Below are 18,294 nucleotides of genomic sequence, written 5' to 3'. Positions count from 1 at the left end.
GATATTTGTGTAGGCTGCTGGGTCCAAACATACAGCACAGGACCGCACGGAGCCATGCTCTCACTGTCCCACAGATGGTCTGCATAGCACTGCGATTCTTTGCAAGTGGCATGTTTCTGTATTCTGTCGGTGATGCAGAAAACCTCAATAAAGCCACTATTTGCCGCACAATAAGAAAAGTAAGTCTGGCATTGAAATCTCTTGTGCACATATTTATCACCTTCCCTGGCCACAGAAGATTCATCCACATCAAGGAGGAGTTCTACAAGATTGCAGGTAACATGAATAATAACAGATTACTACAAAATGTTACATTAGCACAGTCACAGTATGACAGTCATTGTTTTGTGTAGAAGACCACAATGGTTTTGGAATATTTTTCTTTTATTATTTTGCTGTTATCACTTGTCAGCTTGGAGCTGTGGACAGAACAAATTATGATGATTAATACATTGGGTTACAGTCATGGTTACAGTATGAACTGAAGTCACTTACTTCTGTTTGTAGTTTCTGGATTTCCAGTTCTAGTTTCCTCAGTGTCTTGCGTTTAATTTGCATGTCAAGGTCCATGTCCTGCAGCTTTCTTTTCTTCACATCAATCTTGACTTCTGAAAGCTCGATCTGTCTCTTAAGATGTGTTGTGTAGAGATGTCTGACAGTTTGTGAATTCTGTGAACACCTTTTTGTTAGCATAGCACAATTTTTGCATAATGTAAATTTACTTTAGGCAATACTCACTATGTTACCAGGCTGCTTATCAGACTGCCCAATGTCAGGATCCTTTAACAAATGATATTTTCTATTAGTACCACTTCCCTGACTTCTTATCTATTATAAACTTAAAAAATGTGTCCATTTCCACAAAATTGACATGATACCTCGAGCCTTCTAGAGTCCAACGACACGGTCTCATCATCGGCAGAAGTGCACTCCACTGCTGTAGATGTGGCTTCCCTCTGCCATATTCATTACTGGTATTGATATTTTTGACAGAACACGCAAAGCCAATGATTTAATAAAGAATACTCACCGGCAAATCATAGTCTGGGGGATCCAAAAGTGTAAGAGTGTTACCAGCCACTGCAAGGTAAAGCAAAGTCACACAGTCCACATAACAAAATATAAATGGATTTTAATATTTTCCATGCGCAGTAGTATGGCAATAATGTACATTGTATGAAGAGGCCAGTATCCCTTGCTGGGCCAGAGTCAGTGGCTGTCCCTCCCTGGATCCCTTCAATCACTGGCTTCCCTTTATTTAAGTCCAGGGCCAGCTCCTCTGCTGGGGTGAAGTCTTGGGTTGGAGGGCCACCCCGTACCAGTAATATGACTTTTCTTTTTTATGGCTAAAATCAGCACAGATAATAAAATGTCAGCAAACATGTCACCTATGTTCTCAGCAAACAAGTCACTTACCAGCCTGCAAAATATTCTTGTATTTAATCTTGACTTGCTGCCAAGTCCTTTTTTGGCCAGACATGTTTGTTCTTTAAGAGGAATAGAAAGATACAAATGATAAAATAGATTAGATGGATAAAAATAGAGCAAATTATCTGATTATAGATTACATCAAATTAATTAGAAACAAAACCTACATACAAATAGATACGAGTAAAAGGATTAAACACATTAGAGACATAAAATAAACTAAATATATCAAATAGATGCATATAGTGGGTAAGTGTTTGCAATTATTCTTCATGTTAAATGCATGTCCACTGGACACATTTAAGGCAAAGTATACAATTATTTTTGAAAATGACAAGTAACTCCTTGAATTGTAATTATGAGGGTTTCAGTGAAGCACTGGTTATTTGGACTACTTACGCATTCAATCGGTCCGCTATTGTTTGCCAGGCATTCTCTCTTTGCTTTATTACAGCAGCTGTATTGCCTTTTTTACATATTATATGTTTCACTTCTTCATACGTTTCCATAAGAAGCTGTTGCTCATTAGGCGAAAAGTATGCCGCACGGTTTTGTCCATTTTGCATCGGTGATTCTGTGATCGATTTGTGATCTTTTAAGAATACCATGAACGCAGCATTTATCCAAACTATATACACCTGGCTTAACATATCCGCGTTCTCATCCTGGCTCAGCAAACGTGCAACGGATTAAGCCAGGATGCACTGATTAAACTAGGTCAAGCCGCGACTGTTCTGTTATCCTGGCTTTCTTAATTCTACTTTTGTGCAATACCCCACAGTTCTTCAGTATCTGAGGTTTATCACGTATCCTCAGTTTGCCCCAATTAAATTTGCATTCCTGAAATAAACTTACTTGCCTAATATAATCACAAAATTGAATGAAATTGAAGTATGAGGATTATCTTTAAACATTTCCCAATGATTTATATTTGCTTTATCCTTGTCAATATAAGCAAAGAATGCAACATCACCATCCAGTTAATGCACAATGTTAGAGAGTTTTACCAGCTAGAGACCATGTATGGGGCACTTGTTATTGATGGTGGTGAAGAACGGAAAACAACATTTGCAGAATTTCCTGTCTGTCTGTTTCCTACCCTGTGTCATTTTGAGGATTATTATTATTATTGTTGTTGTTAGATTCTAAGTTTACAGCAAGTCGACACTCTTACCAGTCAACTTTCAAAATGAGCCTTCAGTTATTAACAGGTCTATGAAAAACACATATGCACAATATTCTCAGCCAAGTAGACCTTACTTTCACATATGTGGTTGGTTGCCCAAAACCTACAGTGTTGTGACATTGTGTACATTTTTAGGTCTGAATACTGTGGGTTTTGATGGGTTAACTTGCTGTTAAAAACGTCAACCAACAATTTAGCCTCTTATCCTGTTAAAATCTAGTTTTTTTTTAAATATCAGGAGATCCCAATCTAAATGCAAAGTTAAGTTTTTGGGTCAGTGAAATTAAATTTCTTGTCAGTTTAGAAAAATTTAAAGAGTGCTTCAAAATGTTACTGTGTATGCTGAAATCTGATCTGTAGTCTAATCGCAGTCAGGCAGGTTACAGAGCTTTCCTTATGGATAATTCTGCAGTTGTGACCCCTTCTGCTGGCTACTTTTAGCAGCTGCTTAAAGCTGCTCCTCCGACTAGGCAGCTGGACACCTCTGGGTCCACGTTTCTTGAGGATGGTCCTTCAATTAGCTGTGAACCACCTAATCGCACTGAGATTGCAAACATGGTGAACTTTCTGAGGGCAGGAAATCTGCAGGAATCTTTGGTATCCATGGTGAACTTCTCCTGGCTGGTGGTAAGACTGTCCCCCCTATTTGCTTCCATTTGGGAGACAGGCATCATCCCAACTGACTGAAAAATGGGACTTGTCATCCCTATCTGGAAAGGGAAGTGTGATTGCCTGGGTTACAGCAAATACAGGGGGATAACACTGCTCTTGGTGCCAGGTAAGATCTTTGCTAGGGTCATTTTTGATAGGATCCGTAATCACTTGCTCACCTACTAGTCATTGGAGCAGTCAGGTTTTACGCCTAAGAAGTCTGCCATTAACCACATCCTGGTACTAAGGGTGCTCATTGAGCATAAACGTGAATATCACCAGATTTTCTTTGCAGCCCTTTTCAATTTTTGTAAAGTGTTCAACTCAGTTGATCAAGCTGCCCAAGTTGCTGAATTTCATGGCTGGCCTGAGTGTGTGGCACTCCTGATACCTTTGCTAAAAGATGAAGGTCCAAATCTAAATTTTGAGTCCTGGTGCTTCCTGTTTTATCATATGATTGCAAGACATGGACACTATCAAGTGACCTGAGATGAAGACTGGATTCCTTTGGCACTGTGTCTCCTCAGAGAATCCTTGGAAACCGCTGGTTTGACTTTGTGTTAAATGAGCGGTTTCTCACAGAGTCCCAAATTAGGTGCATTACTTGTATTGTGATGGAGCGTCAGTAACAGCATGTAGTGCAATTCCCGTGGCTGATCCGACTCGCAGGATCATCATTGTTGAGGACCCGAGCAGCTGGACCAGGCCAAGGGCACACCCACGCAATACCTGGCTGTGGCAAATAGCTTACCATTTCCGGAGGATGGGGCTGGACCGCATGTCTGCCTGGGAGGGTTACCAACCAGGATACCGAGCTGTTTTGTTGTGTAGAGGGTGCAGCAAAGTAGTTTATCAGAGCATGCACTCCAACATTATACGCATAAGAGTAAATACAAGAGGTTCTGCTCTAATGTTCTAGTTTTTCCAGTACAGCCCTGGGATTGAGCCCTGTGTTATTGTGTAATGACTTAAAACAAAATGTTGCCCTAGATTCGCCACACAATGTTTATGTCTTTTGTTTCAAAGTTTACGTTCATGTTTCAAAGCTTTGTCTAGTTTACAGTTATTATATATATATATATATATATATGTCTTATCTTTGCAAACTGAAATAGACTAGACAGTAAGTCTTGAAGGTACAGTTCTCTTAAACACTACCATACATCAACCTGCTTTTTGCTGTATCTTGCTTAAAGCGAGGACCTAAAAATATTATTTAAGATAACTTTACAGTGGCTTTGTAATGCTCAACACCTAAACAAAATGTAAAAACTATTTTTCTATTGTGACCTGTTTCAAAATAGGAAAGGCTGTATTTGTACAGATTAGGGTTGTATTGTTTTTTGTGAAAAGTTACCATCTTTCTTTCATTTTTGTAGTTTTTCACTTTAAACACATTTCCTCTTACAATTTAGAATAAACAGTGTAACTTGATTAATGGTATTCTGCCTTAGTGTGTCTTTTACTGTTCAAACTGAAGTTTAGGTTCATTTCAAATTAACTGTTTTAGGCACACATTACAATAAAATGCCTAGTTCCTACTAAATGCTCTCTCTAAGGTTATCATATGTATTGCAGAAAAAGTATACTACTGTATCAATATTTATCCCACCTCTTATTAGTCATGCCAAGAAATAATGTAAGAAATAGGCCTCTATGTGAGTTAGCTGGCATAGTAAGGTTAATTTTGCAACTAAAATACTTTGTTTTATAGAGAAAAGTAATTTTGTACAAAAAAGGTGTTTCAGATTATTTTATAAAGTTCTTACCTGGCTACAGGTATTTTTATGGAAAATGGAGTATTGCAGTTATTTTTCTTCTTTGTTTTTACAGTTTTTTTCTGGATTGAAAATGATATGATCATCATAGTCCTACATGGAAACAGCAGTAAGAGGTACATTTTTATAAACCTGCGTGCTGCTACTGGTTATATGTAACAAATTATATGTCTATCTATGGTGGGTGGTTGAACTGACAGGTTAACTTACTATGGGAATATGGGTCTAGCCAAAGTATGGTGACATTCTCAATTCACAGAGTTAATATGAGCATAGTCAGCTCACTTATTTAACTTTCTATTGCTTCCTAATCTCTGTTAACACCCTCACTAATTCATCTTTTTTTATCCCTGCCTGGTTATTGAGGTCACCCAACAGGAAAATAAGGTTGAAGATGTGATGTGCTTCCAGTTCATATTGTCATTCACAAAATATCTTGTGCTCCTATGAGCATTTATATTGATTCCTGCCACTGCAATCAAATTTCTTCTACCCTGAACTTCGCCATATAGGGTTTGGAGAGAAAGACACTATAACAAAATGTGCATCTGAATGAAAAGTAAGACTCAATCAAAGAATACCAGGGATTTTGCTTTTTTGAAAGAAGTGAACCTTTAATTAGAAGTAAATCAATTATGACCACACAACCACTCTGTTCAAGTTTGCACTTGTGTTCACAATACATCTAGACAAAGAACAATGCAATAATTTATTTTTCATTCGTATAATGATGATTTTCCAAAATAGCACATACAGTACAAGTAGCTAACTTTTAATATGTAATCAGCCAAACATAAACCTGTTGTTTTATTAAAAGATTGAAATGGAGGATGCAATAAACTATCAGTCCAGAAGGCATATTCTCTCCTAAACATAGCTGGCATTACTGTTTAGGATTATGTCTTTTGATTTCTCCAGTGCCTTCAATACCATGTAGAAATTCCTGTAAAGGGGTAAACTCTGAGATATGTAGGTGGATGGGCCTAAGGTGTCCTGAATAATGGACAATCTGTCAGGCAGACCACAGTTTCTGAGACTCAAGGAATGTGTTTCTGATATAGATGTGAGCCACACTGGAGCACCACAACAGTCCTGTCTCCTTTTCTTTTCACTTTGTACAACTCGAACTATAAACATAACACCAGGGGCCTCATGTAAACTGCTCAAAAAATTAAAGGAACACTTTGAAAACACATCAGATCTCAATGGGAAAAAGAAATCCTCCTGGATATCTATACTGATATAGACTGGGTAATGTGTTAAGAACGAAAGGATGCCACATCGTTTGATGGAAACTAAAACGATCAACCTACAGAGCCCTGAATTCAAAGACGCCCCAAAAATCAGAGTGAAAAAATTATGTGGCAGGCTAGTCCATTTTGCCAAAATTTAATTGCAGCAACTCAAAATTGTACGCAGCACTTTGTATGGCCCCTGTGTTCTTGTGTACATGCCTGACAACATCGGTGCATGCTTCTAATGAGATGACAGATGGTGTTGTGGGGGATCTCCTCCCAGATCTGGACCAGGGCATCACTGAGCTCCTGGACAGTCTGAGGTGCAACCTGGTGGCATTGGATGGACCAAAACATAATGTCCCAGAGGTGTTCTATTGGATTTAGGTCAGGAAAGTGTGGTGGCCAGTCAATGGTATCAATTCCTTCATCTTCCAGGAACTGCCTGCATACTCTCACCACATGAGGCCAGGAATTGTCGTGCACCAGGAGCCACTGTACCAGCATAGGGTCTGACAATGGGTCCAAGGATTTCATCCTGATACCTAATGGCAGCCAAGGTGCCTTTGTCAAGCCTGTAGCGGTCTGTGTGACCCTCCATGGATATGCCTCCCCAGACAATCATTAACCCACCACCAAACTGCTCATGCTGAATGATGTTACAGGCAGCATAATGTTCTCCATGGCTTCTCCAGACCCTTTCACTTCTGTCACGTGCTCAGGGTGAACCTGCTCTCATCTGTAAAAAGCACAGGGCACCAGTGGTGCATCTGCCAATTCTGGTATTCTATGGCGAATGCCAATCGAGCTGCATGCTGCTGGGCAGTGAGCTCAGGGCCCATTAGAGGACATGGGGCCCTTGGGTCACCCTCATGAAGTCTTTCTGGTTGTTTGGTCAGAGACATTCACACCAGTGGCCTGCTGGAGGTCATTTTGTAGGGCTCTGGCAGTGCTCATCCTGTTACTCCTTGCCCAAGGAGCAGATACTGGTTCTGCTGATGGGTTATGGACCTTCTATGGCCCTCTACAGCTCTCCTAGAGTAACTGCTTGTCTCCTAGAATCTCCTCCCTGCCCTTGAGACTGTGCAGGGAGACACAGCAAACCTTCTGGCAATGACACGTATTGATGTGCCATCCTGGAGAAGTTGGACTACCTGTGCAACCTCTGTAGGGTCCAGGTATCGCCTCATGCTACCAGTAGTGACACTGACTGTAGCCAAATGCAAAACTAGTGAAGAAACAGTCAGAAAAGATGAGGAGGGAAAAATGTCAGTGGCCTCCACCTGTTAAACCATTCCTGTTTTGGGGGTCATCTCATTGTTGCCCCTCTAGTGCATCTGTTGTTAATTTCATTAACACCACAGCAGCTGAAACTGATTAACAACCCCCTCTGCTACTTAACTGAACAGATTAATATCCCATAAGTTTCATTGACTTTATGCTATACTCTGATTAAAAAGTGTTCCTTTAATTCTTTTGAGCAGTATATAAACGGTGCATACGCACAAAAATGTTGCGTACGAATGTTTCCACAATCAAATCGCAATGTATAAAACCTAAACTTGGCGTAAAGCCATGCACATTTTCACGGTAGCTCCAACCCTGGCATACACAAGTTCTCTGGTCAGTTTTGCAAACTACCCAGCGCCAAAGCAGTGCTACTGTTCCTGTCTGGTTACCCTTTCTTTTTTAGATCCACATCCCTGATGCGGGTTTATCATATACGCTAAAACTAACTGCATATTGTTTTTTAGTTTAAGGCATCTGATTGTAATTAACCTGTAACAATATAATGGTCCAGGGAATAGCCAAAGTATTTTAAATACCATAGCTGCTTTAGCATTGCTACTCTCACTGCACCTTCTTTTTCTTCTGTCAGCTGCTCCTGTTAGGGGTTGCCACAGCGGATCATCTTTTTCCATATTACTCTCACTGCACCACTCAAAATATTTATATCACTGTATCTGAGTGGGGGATCACAGCTCAGCAGCTGATTGGAAAGAGAATTATCGGGATATAGCATCAAGCACATGTTACCTCAGCCATGCTGCCTATTGAACTGCTCTCATACAGCAAACGCTTCAGAGCCTTTCCTTGTGATTCAGAAATGCACTCGATCAGTCCATCAAGTGCTCATTGTAGAACAGTTTGTACTTATTAGTACAATCACCTCACTGTAAACTTGCGATCCAGTTATAATATTGCACAGCCTTAGCGCCTTTGTAAAGCGCATATTTATATATAATGACAATATCATTTTTAAGATGAAATGCAGCAAAATATGTTATATTATGCAGATAAAACTTTAACTTCATTTAAATAATCTATATTGTTAATAATTAAACATGTGAGGACAAGGTGCTGCAGAGCTAGCGAGGAGCTGGTACTCTGTTCACGGATTGTTCCTGCCTCTCTCTGTATTCTTCTAAATCTGTACTATGAAGATATTTCATGTTCCTTAAAAGTTTTGAAGAATCGACGTTCTAAGCTTACAGATGGCTTAACGTCTATTCCAGAGCTGATAGTGAGCCGATTGGGTATTTGGAGAAGGAAAAGGAAGGACAGAAATTGGAGTATGTTTGAAAGAGACAGTACTATTGCAATAAATTATTTCATCGAAGGTTGCGCACGGCAAAGCAAGCATCTTGCGTGAGGCAGGAACAATCACTGCGCCACCGTGTTCCCATGTTTAATAACATGCTTTAACTCCTATCATCATGAAAATTATATCATGTATACATCTCAGTATTTTAATTATTCAGAGAGCTATAATATTACAAATGTAATGGATTCTGTGTTCTGTCGGAGGAAAATAAAGCCCGGAAGCACGTAGTGATTCACACACATAGAGCACATAGAAGATCAAATACAAAACAAAGCATTTAACTTGCTACTTTAGTTACAATGGGATTTGAAAAACTAGTAAATTAAACGATTTTAAGTTTATGATGTTCTACTTTAATGACAATATAAACTACAGTATATGATTAAAGTGGAAATTTTGAGGTTAAAGTAGACATTTCGTGCTTTTTTCCCCACTGTGTGCCTATTTTTTTTTTTTTTTTCCCTCTGTACCCTAATAAGCTTTCATATGACACTCAGACGGTGACCTACGACTTGCCTTTTCATGGCAACTTTGATATCTGACAACTTCTTTTTCATTTCGGGCACTGTGCGACTTTGTGAACTTAAGCTTTCAAGTTTCTTCGGCACTCTATGTCACTTGATCAACTTCCTTTTGTTGTTTATACCACTTTTTAAACGAACAAATAGCACGTTTTTCCTCGTCTCCACTTGGTATTTGCTGAAATTCTTTTATTTTCCCTGTGCTTTTGCCATTGTCTTTTCACAGAAGGCTGAGCTTAAAGGCTCTTTATATTGATTTGCATATTCAAAGAGGCGTAATTCCGGGAGGAGTTGAGGCAGGACAGCAGGCACGTGCGTTACTTTTCACACTGACCGGTATTTATGTAGTGGAAGAACGTGGAAGTTGGCGTTCGCATAGATTTATGCATCTGGATTTTTTTCTTGCGTAAGGACATTTTGGCTTTTTTGCCTACGTCTTGTTATAGTGCAAACTCTATGCACGATGTTATGCATGAGGCCCCAGGCCTGAAGGGCCGCAGTGGCTGCAGGTTTTCATTCTAACCCCTTTCCTAATATGCAAGCAGTTTTCACTGCTAATTAACTCTATTTCCCTTCATTTTAATAGCATTGTTTTAAAGGATTCAGTCTGTTTACGCCATGTTATAGTGTGAATTCTACGCATGGTGTTATGCATGAGGCCCCAGGTCATGACACTTGCAGAAATTCTCAGATGATTCTACACTTATAGGGTGTAATGATAACATGATAAGAAAGAGTATAGGAGTCAGGTGGAGAACTTTGTTTCTTGGTGCAGAAAGAACTTAACATCAACTACAACTTAACATCAGCAAATCCAAAGAACTGGGTACTGCCTTTTGCTGCACCAAAGGATGTCCATGTCTGGTCACTACTCGGGGATTGGATGTAGAGATGGTGCATTTCTACAAGTACTTAGGTGTCCACATTGATGACAGGTTGGATTCGTCTGGTAACGTGGAGGAACTGCATAAGAAAAGGCAGAGCAGGCTCTTTTTCCTTAGGAGATTGTGGGTAGTGTCTTGTGGTAGTGGTAGTTTCTGTCCACCCTGGCCATTGGACCTTACTCTTATTCTGTGTTAATTAATGTTGACTTAGTTTATTTTCTTACTGTGTCTTTTATTTTTCTATTCTTCATTATGTAAAGCACTTGGAGCTACTTTTTGTACGAAAATGTGCTATATAAATAAATGTTGTTGTTGTAGTGAAAACCCTTCACATCTCTGTATTATAAAAGAAAATCTTCACACGAGAGGAGATTATTGCCAAGAGATTTTTTCAAGTTGGTTTTAACCATTTCAAGACTATTGACAAGAGATATTTTCAAGTTTGTCTCAACCATTACTAATTAACAGGGTTACAGCCATGGTCCTCTCACCTCTCATTCGTTTGAACGCTTTTGTCAGACAGAAACAAAAATTATTGTGGCATCCAAAAAAAAGTAATTGCAAAAATGTTGCTCGATTAAATATTGTATCACCAAAAGATATAGAACGGTTTCATTTAAAAGTGTTATTACGTGAATCGAAAGGACCAACTTTGTATAAAGATGTTCTAACTATAGATGGAGCTACATACAGTACTTTTCAAGAAGTGGCACGAGCAGCTGGATTATGTAAATTGGGCGACTATATATTTGAAATGATGTCTGATGCCGCTTTTGTAATGATGCCTGACAAATTAAGACACTTCGTGTACTTAATTATGATGGGTGAAGTTGATGCTTTAAAATTATGGAAAGCATTCAAAGGACCATTATCCAGAAAGTCTAATGAACAAATAAGATTTAACCATGTAGCAATTTGGACTTCCAGAAGAAATAGACTAATCTGAGGTAAAGAAAGAGATAACAGCAGGCGAAGATTTAACTGTGGAAGGCCATGTAAAATTATATCGGTATATGTACTCACAATTAAACAATGATCAAAGAGGAGTTTTCAACACAATTCAAAACTGTATTGTCGGTGAAATTCGTCAGCGGTTATTCTTCATATATGGACCTGTTGTCACAGGTAAAACATTTTTGTATCAGTGTTTAGTCCATTATTGCCACCACTTTTGCAAAAACATTGCATCGATAGTGTTGACAGGTATAGCTGGAGTTCTTCTTCCATATGGTAAAATGGCGCACAAAACTTTTAAGTTACCTTTAAATATCACAGACGAAAATATTACATTGAAATGGAAAAAGATGAAACAAGAAATGAAAAAGACTCAAATAATTATTTGGAACAAAGCATTAATGATCCCACAAACAGTATTAAAGGTAATTGACAAAACGTTTTGGGATGTTTTTTGCTCCAATCATCCATTTGCGGGTAAAACTTTTATACTGGGAGACGGCTTTTGTCAAGTTCTACCAGTCGTCAAGAAAGGAGGTCAAAGGCAGATTTACGATGCATACCTAAAAAGTGGGCCTTTATGGTCTTTGTTCCATTGTTCCAACAATTCAAATTACAAAAAAATATGCGAGCAGATCAAAATTCAGTTGATTTCACTGTCTGGCTACGAGACATTGCCAACTTCAAAATTCAAAATCTCCCAAAAAAGGAGACTTATTATGTCCAAATTTTATTGAAGAATTTTACAGGGTGTTGATAGTGCAGAAGATGAAAACATCAACTTAAAATATCCCATAGAATATGTGTTAACGTGTGTTAACGTGTGTTAACACGTTATTGCGTAATTTATGTATGAGTGATGGGCTATGCAATGGGACAAGATTAGCTGCATTGAAAATTGGTTTAACAATTCTAACATGTAAAATTTTAACATTCAACACCAAGGGAGATCTTGATGTGACATTCCTATTAAAACATTAAGATTCCTGTCAGAATAGCTTTTGCTATAACAATTAACAAATCACAGAGATAAACATTCCAAAAAGTCGGTTTATTTATTAGAGAGAAAGAAAAGATATTCACTCATGGGCAGTTATACATTGCATTGTCACGATGCAAGTTCGAACACAGAATTAAAATTCAATGAGATATTGAAGAAAAGTTAATTCTGAATATTGTTTTTACTGACGTTTTACAGTAAAAGTGTAAGTTTAAAAAGTATTTGCAACGTGAAACATTTTTCTTTCAGTTTATTTTGTTTTACTATTTGCTATTGTTACTCACTTTAATGTAAAATAGTTCTATTATGCATATGTAACAATTCCCATGAAAATAACAATCTGTTTAAGTTGTACATCTGCTTACTCATATCCGAGCTGCAGAACAGCGATATGCACCTGTCCGGGGATTGGTGAGCAAAGCAAGCATGGGGCAGAGCCCCTTTGTCTTCTATAACTCTGTGATGGCTAATGGTAGGTAGAAGGCTGAAATTTGGCAGGCTCATTCCTTACAGCTTACTTAACAAAAGTTAAGCAGGTTTAATTCAACGCGTAACGGTCATAACTGAATCATACTTACTTACATATATACGTCCATAGCCTGCAGCTCGGTCGCAGTGTGAGGTGGAGTTGCGTCCCCCATCACCACGCTTCCCATGTAGTTGGCTGCATGCCTATTTTGCGTCCCCCATACCCACGCCTCCCACATAATTGAGTGCCTGCCCATATAAGGTCGTCCGTCAGCAGCAATTCAATAGACACGCTGACGTTACATATTCGCAGGTAAATCAAAAACTTTATACCGGGAAGGCCTGTTAAGCATCTTAGATTCACAAGTAGAGATTTGGGTGGTGAGATGCCTATCGAGGTGATCACTGTAGTATTTATATGTCATTGAAATGTATTATTATCAGGCATAGTTTACGCACCTAAAGTATGTCATCAGGAATGCACCAGAAAAAGGGACCTCAAGGTTACTATTATGGAAGTTAATTTAGAGCACGGATGCTGTGAATGTAAGAGCTGTAATAAATTATGTTCCCCTGCATACTTTAAAAGAAAGTCTCGCCATCATTTCATTTTCCACAATTTGTGAAAACAAGACATGGTGTCAGAATAGAGGACAGTCATGGATTTTGTTGGAGTACCCTCACCACAAATTGACTGGGATTCTCTTAACCTGCCGGGAGAATGGAAAAAGTTCCGACAGCACGTGGAGCTGATGTTTTGTGGCCCGCTAAAAGGCAAAGACGAGAGTGAGAAATGCAGCTACCTGCTCCTGTGGACTGGGGAAAAAGGAAGAGACATTTTTAACACATGGACTCTCACCCAGGAGGAAGCCAAGGTACTGAAAACTTATTATGACCGTTTTGAGGTGTTTGTCATGCCTAAGATGAATACGATATTCGCGAGATACAAGTTTAATGAGAAGACGCAGGGTATAAACGAGACTTTTGATCACTTTGTAACTGAGTTAAAATTGCTGGTGAAGGACTGTGCTTATGCAAACGAAGATGAGATGGTCAGGGATAGACTAGTGTTTGGCACAAACTCAGCGAAAGTGTGAGAGAAACTTTTAAGTGCCGGGTCTGAGCTAACATTAAATAAAGCCATTAACATTGCGAGATCACATAAGATAGCACAAGCACAGCTGAGAACCTTCGATGCATATACTCGAGCGGCTCACATGAACTGACTGTGAACGCAGTACGCAGACAATAAGCAAGAGCTCCAAAGAGCGCTGAACAAAAAACGCATTACACAATTGAGAAGGCAGCAAAAGAATATGAAGCGAGTGACACATACAAGCATATTCATAAGTGGAGCTACTGCGGAAACAAAGCACACGGTGGAAAAAGTCAATGTCCAGCGAAATGAAGACAGTGTAAAAAATGTGGTAAGTTGAACCACTTCGCTAAAGTTTGCAGGACTGGGAAAGGTAAACCCGTGCATGCAGTTTGTGATGTCTCGGATAAAGAGGAAGACGAGCTGTTTATTGATGCAGTAAGAAAGGAACAAGGAAAGCAAAGTGTAAAGCTTAAGTTTAAATTAAGTTCATAGACACGCTGCCGCTAAATATTCGCAGGCAAATCCACAACTTGATACCGGAAATGCCTGTTAAACATCTTAAATTCACGAGTACCGATTTGGGTAATGAACACTTCGATGAATGAAACCTGTTATCTATACAACGGTTGACAAACACGGAATGTAACTTGAACACAACACATCCTCCAAATACGAACCTGTTTGAAAGAAATAATGATAATCAAATCCTTGATGACAGTAACACTCATAACAGTCACAAAACAATTACATTGACAATCATGTTACGTTATATTTAAAATTTTTCATTTTCTTTTTTATAACTTCTTTAACAACCTACTTCTCTGCTGCAAAGCACGGGTATTTTGCTATAAGCTAATTAAAAGGGCAGGCTTAGTTACAGGATGCACACTGGACCAGGGCCCTCACCTAGGAAATTCTGGGCCCCAGGCAGCTGACAGAGTTCGGGCCCCTTTTGTGTTTCAAATATGTGCGTATATTTTAAAACTCGAAAAGGGGGGCATCTAGCTCAGGCCCCTGACAAGTGTCATGGTTTTCCCCCCTTAGGTACAGCCCTGAGTGGACACCTGAAGTAGGAATGAATTAAGGTTGTCATTATGAACAATTCTGCACATCTACTCTCTGACACACCAACACTGAGTATTTGCTGCCAACAAATTATTCAGCTGAAGTGTGTCAATAAACTCTGCTGGAGCTCCTTTATAGCTATATTATAATATAATAATATTTTCTTTCTGTTTTAATGTTCTTTCTTTTTAGCATTCTGGTGTGTATTCGGATCATAGTGTACTTGAGTGTATGAATATATATATATATATATATATATATATATATATATATATATATATATATATATATATTTATTTACTTACTAGGGGGCTTTGCTCGCCAACCCCTGTGTTTGGTTTTCTGGATACACACTTTTAAGATTTTTTTTTCTTTGAATTGTTACTTTTTCATTAGTTTCACTTTTATTTCAGAACTTCTATAAAAACAATATTTGGAATATTGTGAGTCAGTCCCAATGTGCTGAATCTTTTTAATGAGGTCAGTGAGACATACAGTATGTTTAATGACTTTGTACCATAATTCAGGATAGGTTTCTCTGTTTGGAATTTCAGCACAGACAAAACGATCTACATCATCAGCAGTTAATAAGTTTTTTTTACAAAGTAATCAATAAATGCATGCGAGGTAAACTCCGTTTTTGAAATTCTCAAGATTCTTTATTTGTCACATGCATAGTTATACAGGACAACACGCAGTGAAATGCATCCTGATCCGCTTATCAAAAACTGTGCAAAGTTAGAAGAATATTAATTAGATTAACAAAAAGTCCTAGATTGAAAGATAAAAGTATAGTAGAACATAATAAATAAGAAAAATTATGTGAATAAAGTAGAATTAAGTGTTAAGGTGCAATAGTTTGCTAGAATAAAAACAGTTTGCTATGGTGCACGCGGTTGTGCGTCGTAACCGAAAACTCGTTTTTTAAAGACTGCTTACTTCATCGTGTTTTAACCTCAGTTGTAAATGATTGTTTTGAGGATCCCATGGGATACCCCTCGCAAACATTTAACACGCTGCATATGGCGATTCACCTCCGCGAGAAACATGCCTCTATGAACAGTCAACGTGGTTCGGAGGTGCCAGGAGTTGGTGGCCGTGGCTCCTTCTGCGTGCGCCATAGGTGTCTTACTTGTCTGCGGCTCAGTGAGTCCACGCCACTTCCGGCGTGCCTCCCATGGTTGTCTTGCCTTAGTGAATTATATATATAGATTTTAATTCTGAGCCCGAGTGGACATGCTTTTTTTTTTCAATTCCACTTATTCCGGGGCGATAATTACTTTCCTTATTTTCTGAATTTGCACCTAGATTATTCATTTTCTTTTTTGCTCTTTTTTCTCTTTAGCGCTTTTGAGTCTGTTTTCTCCAAGCTGCTTTCTTCTTCGCTTAGTCATTTACATTTCATTTATAACGTATTGTCCTTATAGGCTTTATATGCGCTGAGAGCCCTGGATCTGTGTGTGCCCAAATCCTTTAGACGACTGAATGTTTTGCTACCTCTTGGCTTATTTGATATTGATTGTAAGTTGGGCGTGTCTTGCAAGAATCTCAGGTTCCACGTTATTGCGAGACGGTCCTGGGTTAATTTCTTGGCACAAAGTCTCATGTTTTAGGTCCCTGTGAGACTCTCTTTGGCCAATCTCTTTCATCTCACCGTTTCTTTTAAATGTCTTCCGTGACCTTAACATGAAGATCACGTCTCGATGCCCTTGTGTTTCTCTCCAGGATTTTTTTTATAATAGAGAGGAGAGATTTATTGAACTTCTGTCAAAAGCCAAATTTCCCCCTGAGGGCATAGTTCTGTCTGTCTATTTATTTAAAAATGAGAACCATCCAATTCACATCAATTGCTAAGTTGTTTAGTGCATATTTAGTATACAAGAGTTCATACCACATCTTGGCTAATATCTTTATTGTTCCTAATTTTGTGTTTGTGCTTGTGTTAGTGTATGAGAGAAATTATCCATATGATTTTAATTTGAACCTAAGGTTGTGACAAATGTTCTGATATCTAGTATGTGTCAACGCACTATATACTGTATATGCATAGATATATATGTGCCCTAATACTAAGCAAAACCCGGTTCAATTACCAGCCCCCAATCTTGGGGGATGATGCACTTAGTTTATTTCTCTAAAGAAAACTAGAAGAAAAATAATAAAGTGCCATCTAGTTTTACCTCCGATACCTGACCATGGTATTCTTCTTTTAAATAGAAATGAAATAGAAATATTGTGTTAGTAACCTCAACAGACTTCCTGCTGATCTTTATACTTCACTTTTTTACATTTTAAATGAACGACAAAAAAAAAAAGTGTCTGTTGAAATTAATATCTTGCCCTCTTGCAAAGGAAGTAGAACAAGTTCTGAGGCATCCAGAGTTCAGAAATTCCTTAAAAGTGAGTTCACTTTTACTCTTTGTGAAGTGACAGCATATGAATATCTATCTATATGTATTTTTTTTAAGCACTTCCAAATATAATGTCATGGTTGTCTCCTAGAAAAGAGGGAGCAGGGATCCAAAGTGGCTGTTCTGTTGTGACATCATACAGGAGCACAACCATGTTAATTCTTGGCAATTGTTTTCTCCCATCTATGTGTATATGTATAAAAGTATACTGAAATAGTGGTACAATTATCTGCTCTTTTAATCTGTTTTAGAACAAACAGATTTAGGCTTTTGATGTTGAATTAGCTGCATTATTTGCATCATTTTTCCATTTGTGCCAAATCTTCTTTAGGCATTTTGTTACTTTTTTGTCTCTTTTTCCTTTCTTTTAGCATACATGTTAAGGGTGAATTAGTGCATACAAATGTCCATATTGATTGCACAAGCTTAGGTAGGTCAAAGCTCATAGGACTATTGTAATTAACTTACTTTTTCAGACTGCTGATATAACCTGCATATCACAAAGAGCAGTTCACCACAATATACATCAAATACTTGAAACAATGTACATCTTCAAAATACAGTATTTTTGAAGATGAAAGGTTCAGCAGGTATACTGCAAAGTATAACACATATAGTTATTTCAACACAGGAAAAAATAGACAGGAAAATAGTAAGAACTTAATGTCTAAATGTTGATGTAAGTAAAGGGCCAGAAGTAATGAAGTTCTTAAAAACAGTCCAACATAAAAAGAAGGTTTCTCCTGGAGCTTAAAGTCTGCACCTATCGTGAATTTTAAATATTGGTGTTATATACTGATACATACTGTTTTATTTGTTACCCCTAAGGTTGTTAGTGAGTTGGCAGCATGTTATTTACATATAAAATGTTTGTGATTCATATTAACAATGATTTTTAATATGTTTCTTTTTTGGTACATGTTACAAAAATTCTGTTCATGCCAACATCTAAAGTAGATATATTACTAAAATAATCAGTTCTTTTTCCTCAAACCTTTGCTCCATGAGT

General features: G+C 38.2%; 1 protein-coding gene across 3 annotated transcripts in view; it reads left to right on the top strand.

Moving 5' to 3' along the window:
• The window catches only part of fbxo18 (F-box DNA helicase 1), a 90,433-nt gene that overhangs the window by 16,325 nt on the left and 55,814 nt on the right, over positions 1–18,294 (top strand). For all 3 annotated transcript variants that reach the window (XM_039761340.1, XM_039761339.1, XM_039761341.1), the window contains exon 2: positions 5,099–5,159. In XM_039761340.1, the coding sequence (XP_039617274.1) occupies positions 5,141–5,159 (19 nt within the window). In that variant the 5' untranslated portion in view covers positions 5,099–5,140. The remainder of the gene's footprint in view (positions 1–5,098; positions 5,160–18,294) is intronic.

This window comes from Polypterus senegalus, chromosome 8 (assembly GCF_016835505.1).
Source record: "Polypterus senegalus isolate Bchr_013 chromosome 8, ASM1683550v1, whole genome shotgun sequence".
NCBI lineage: Eukaryota > Metazoa > Chordata > Cladistia > Polypteriformes > Polypteridae > Polypterus > Polypterus senegalus.
The sequence above is the reverse complement of the archived record's forward strand: the minus strand, read 5'-3'. Positions and strand labels throughout refer to the sequence as shown.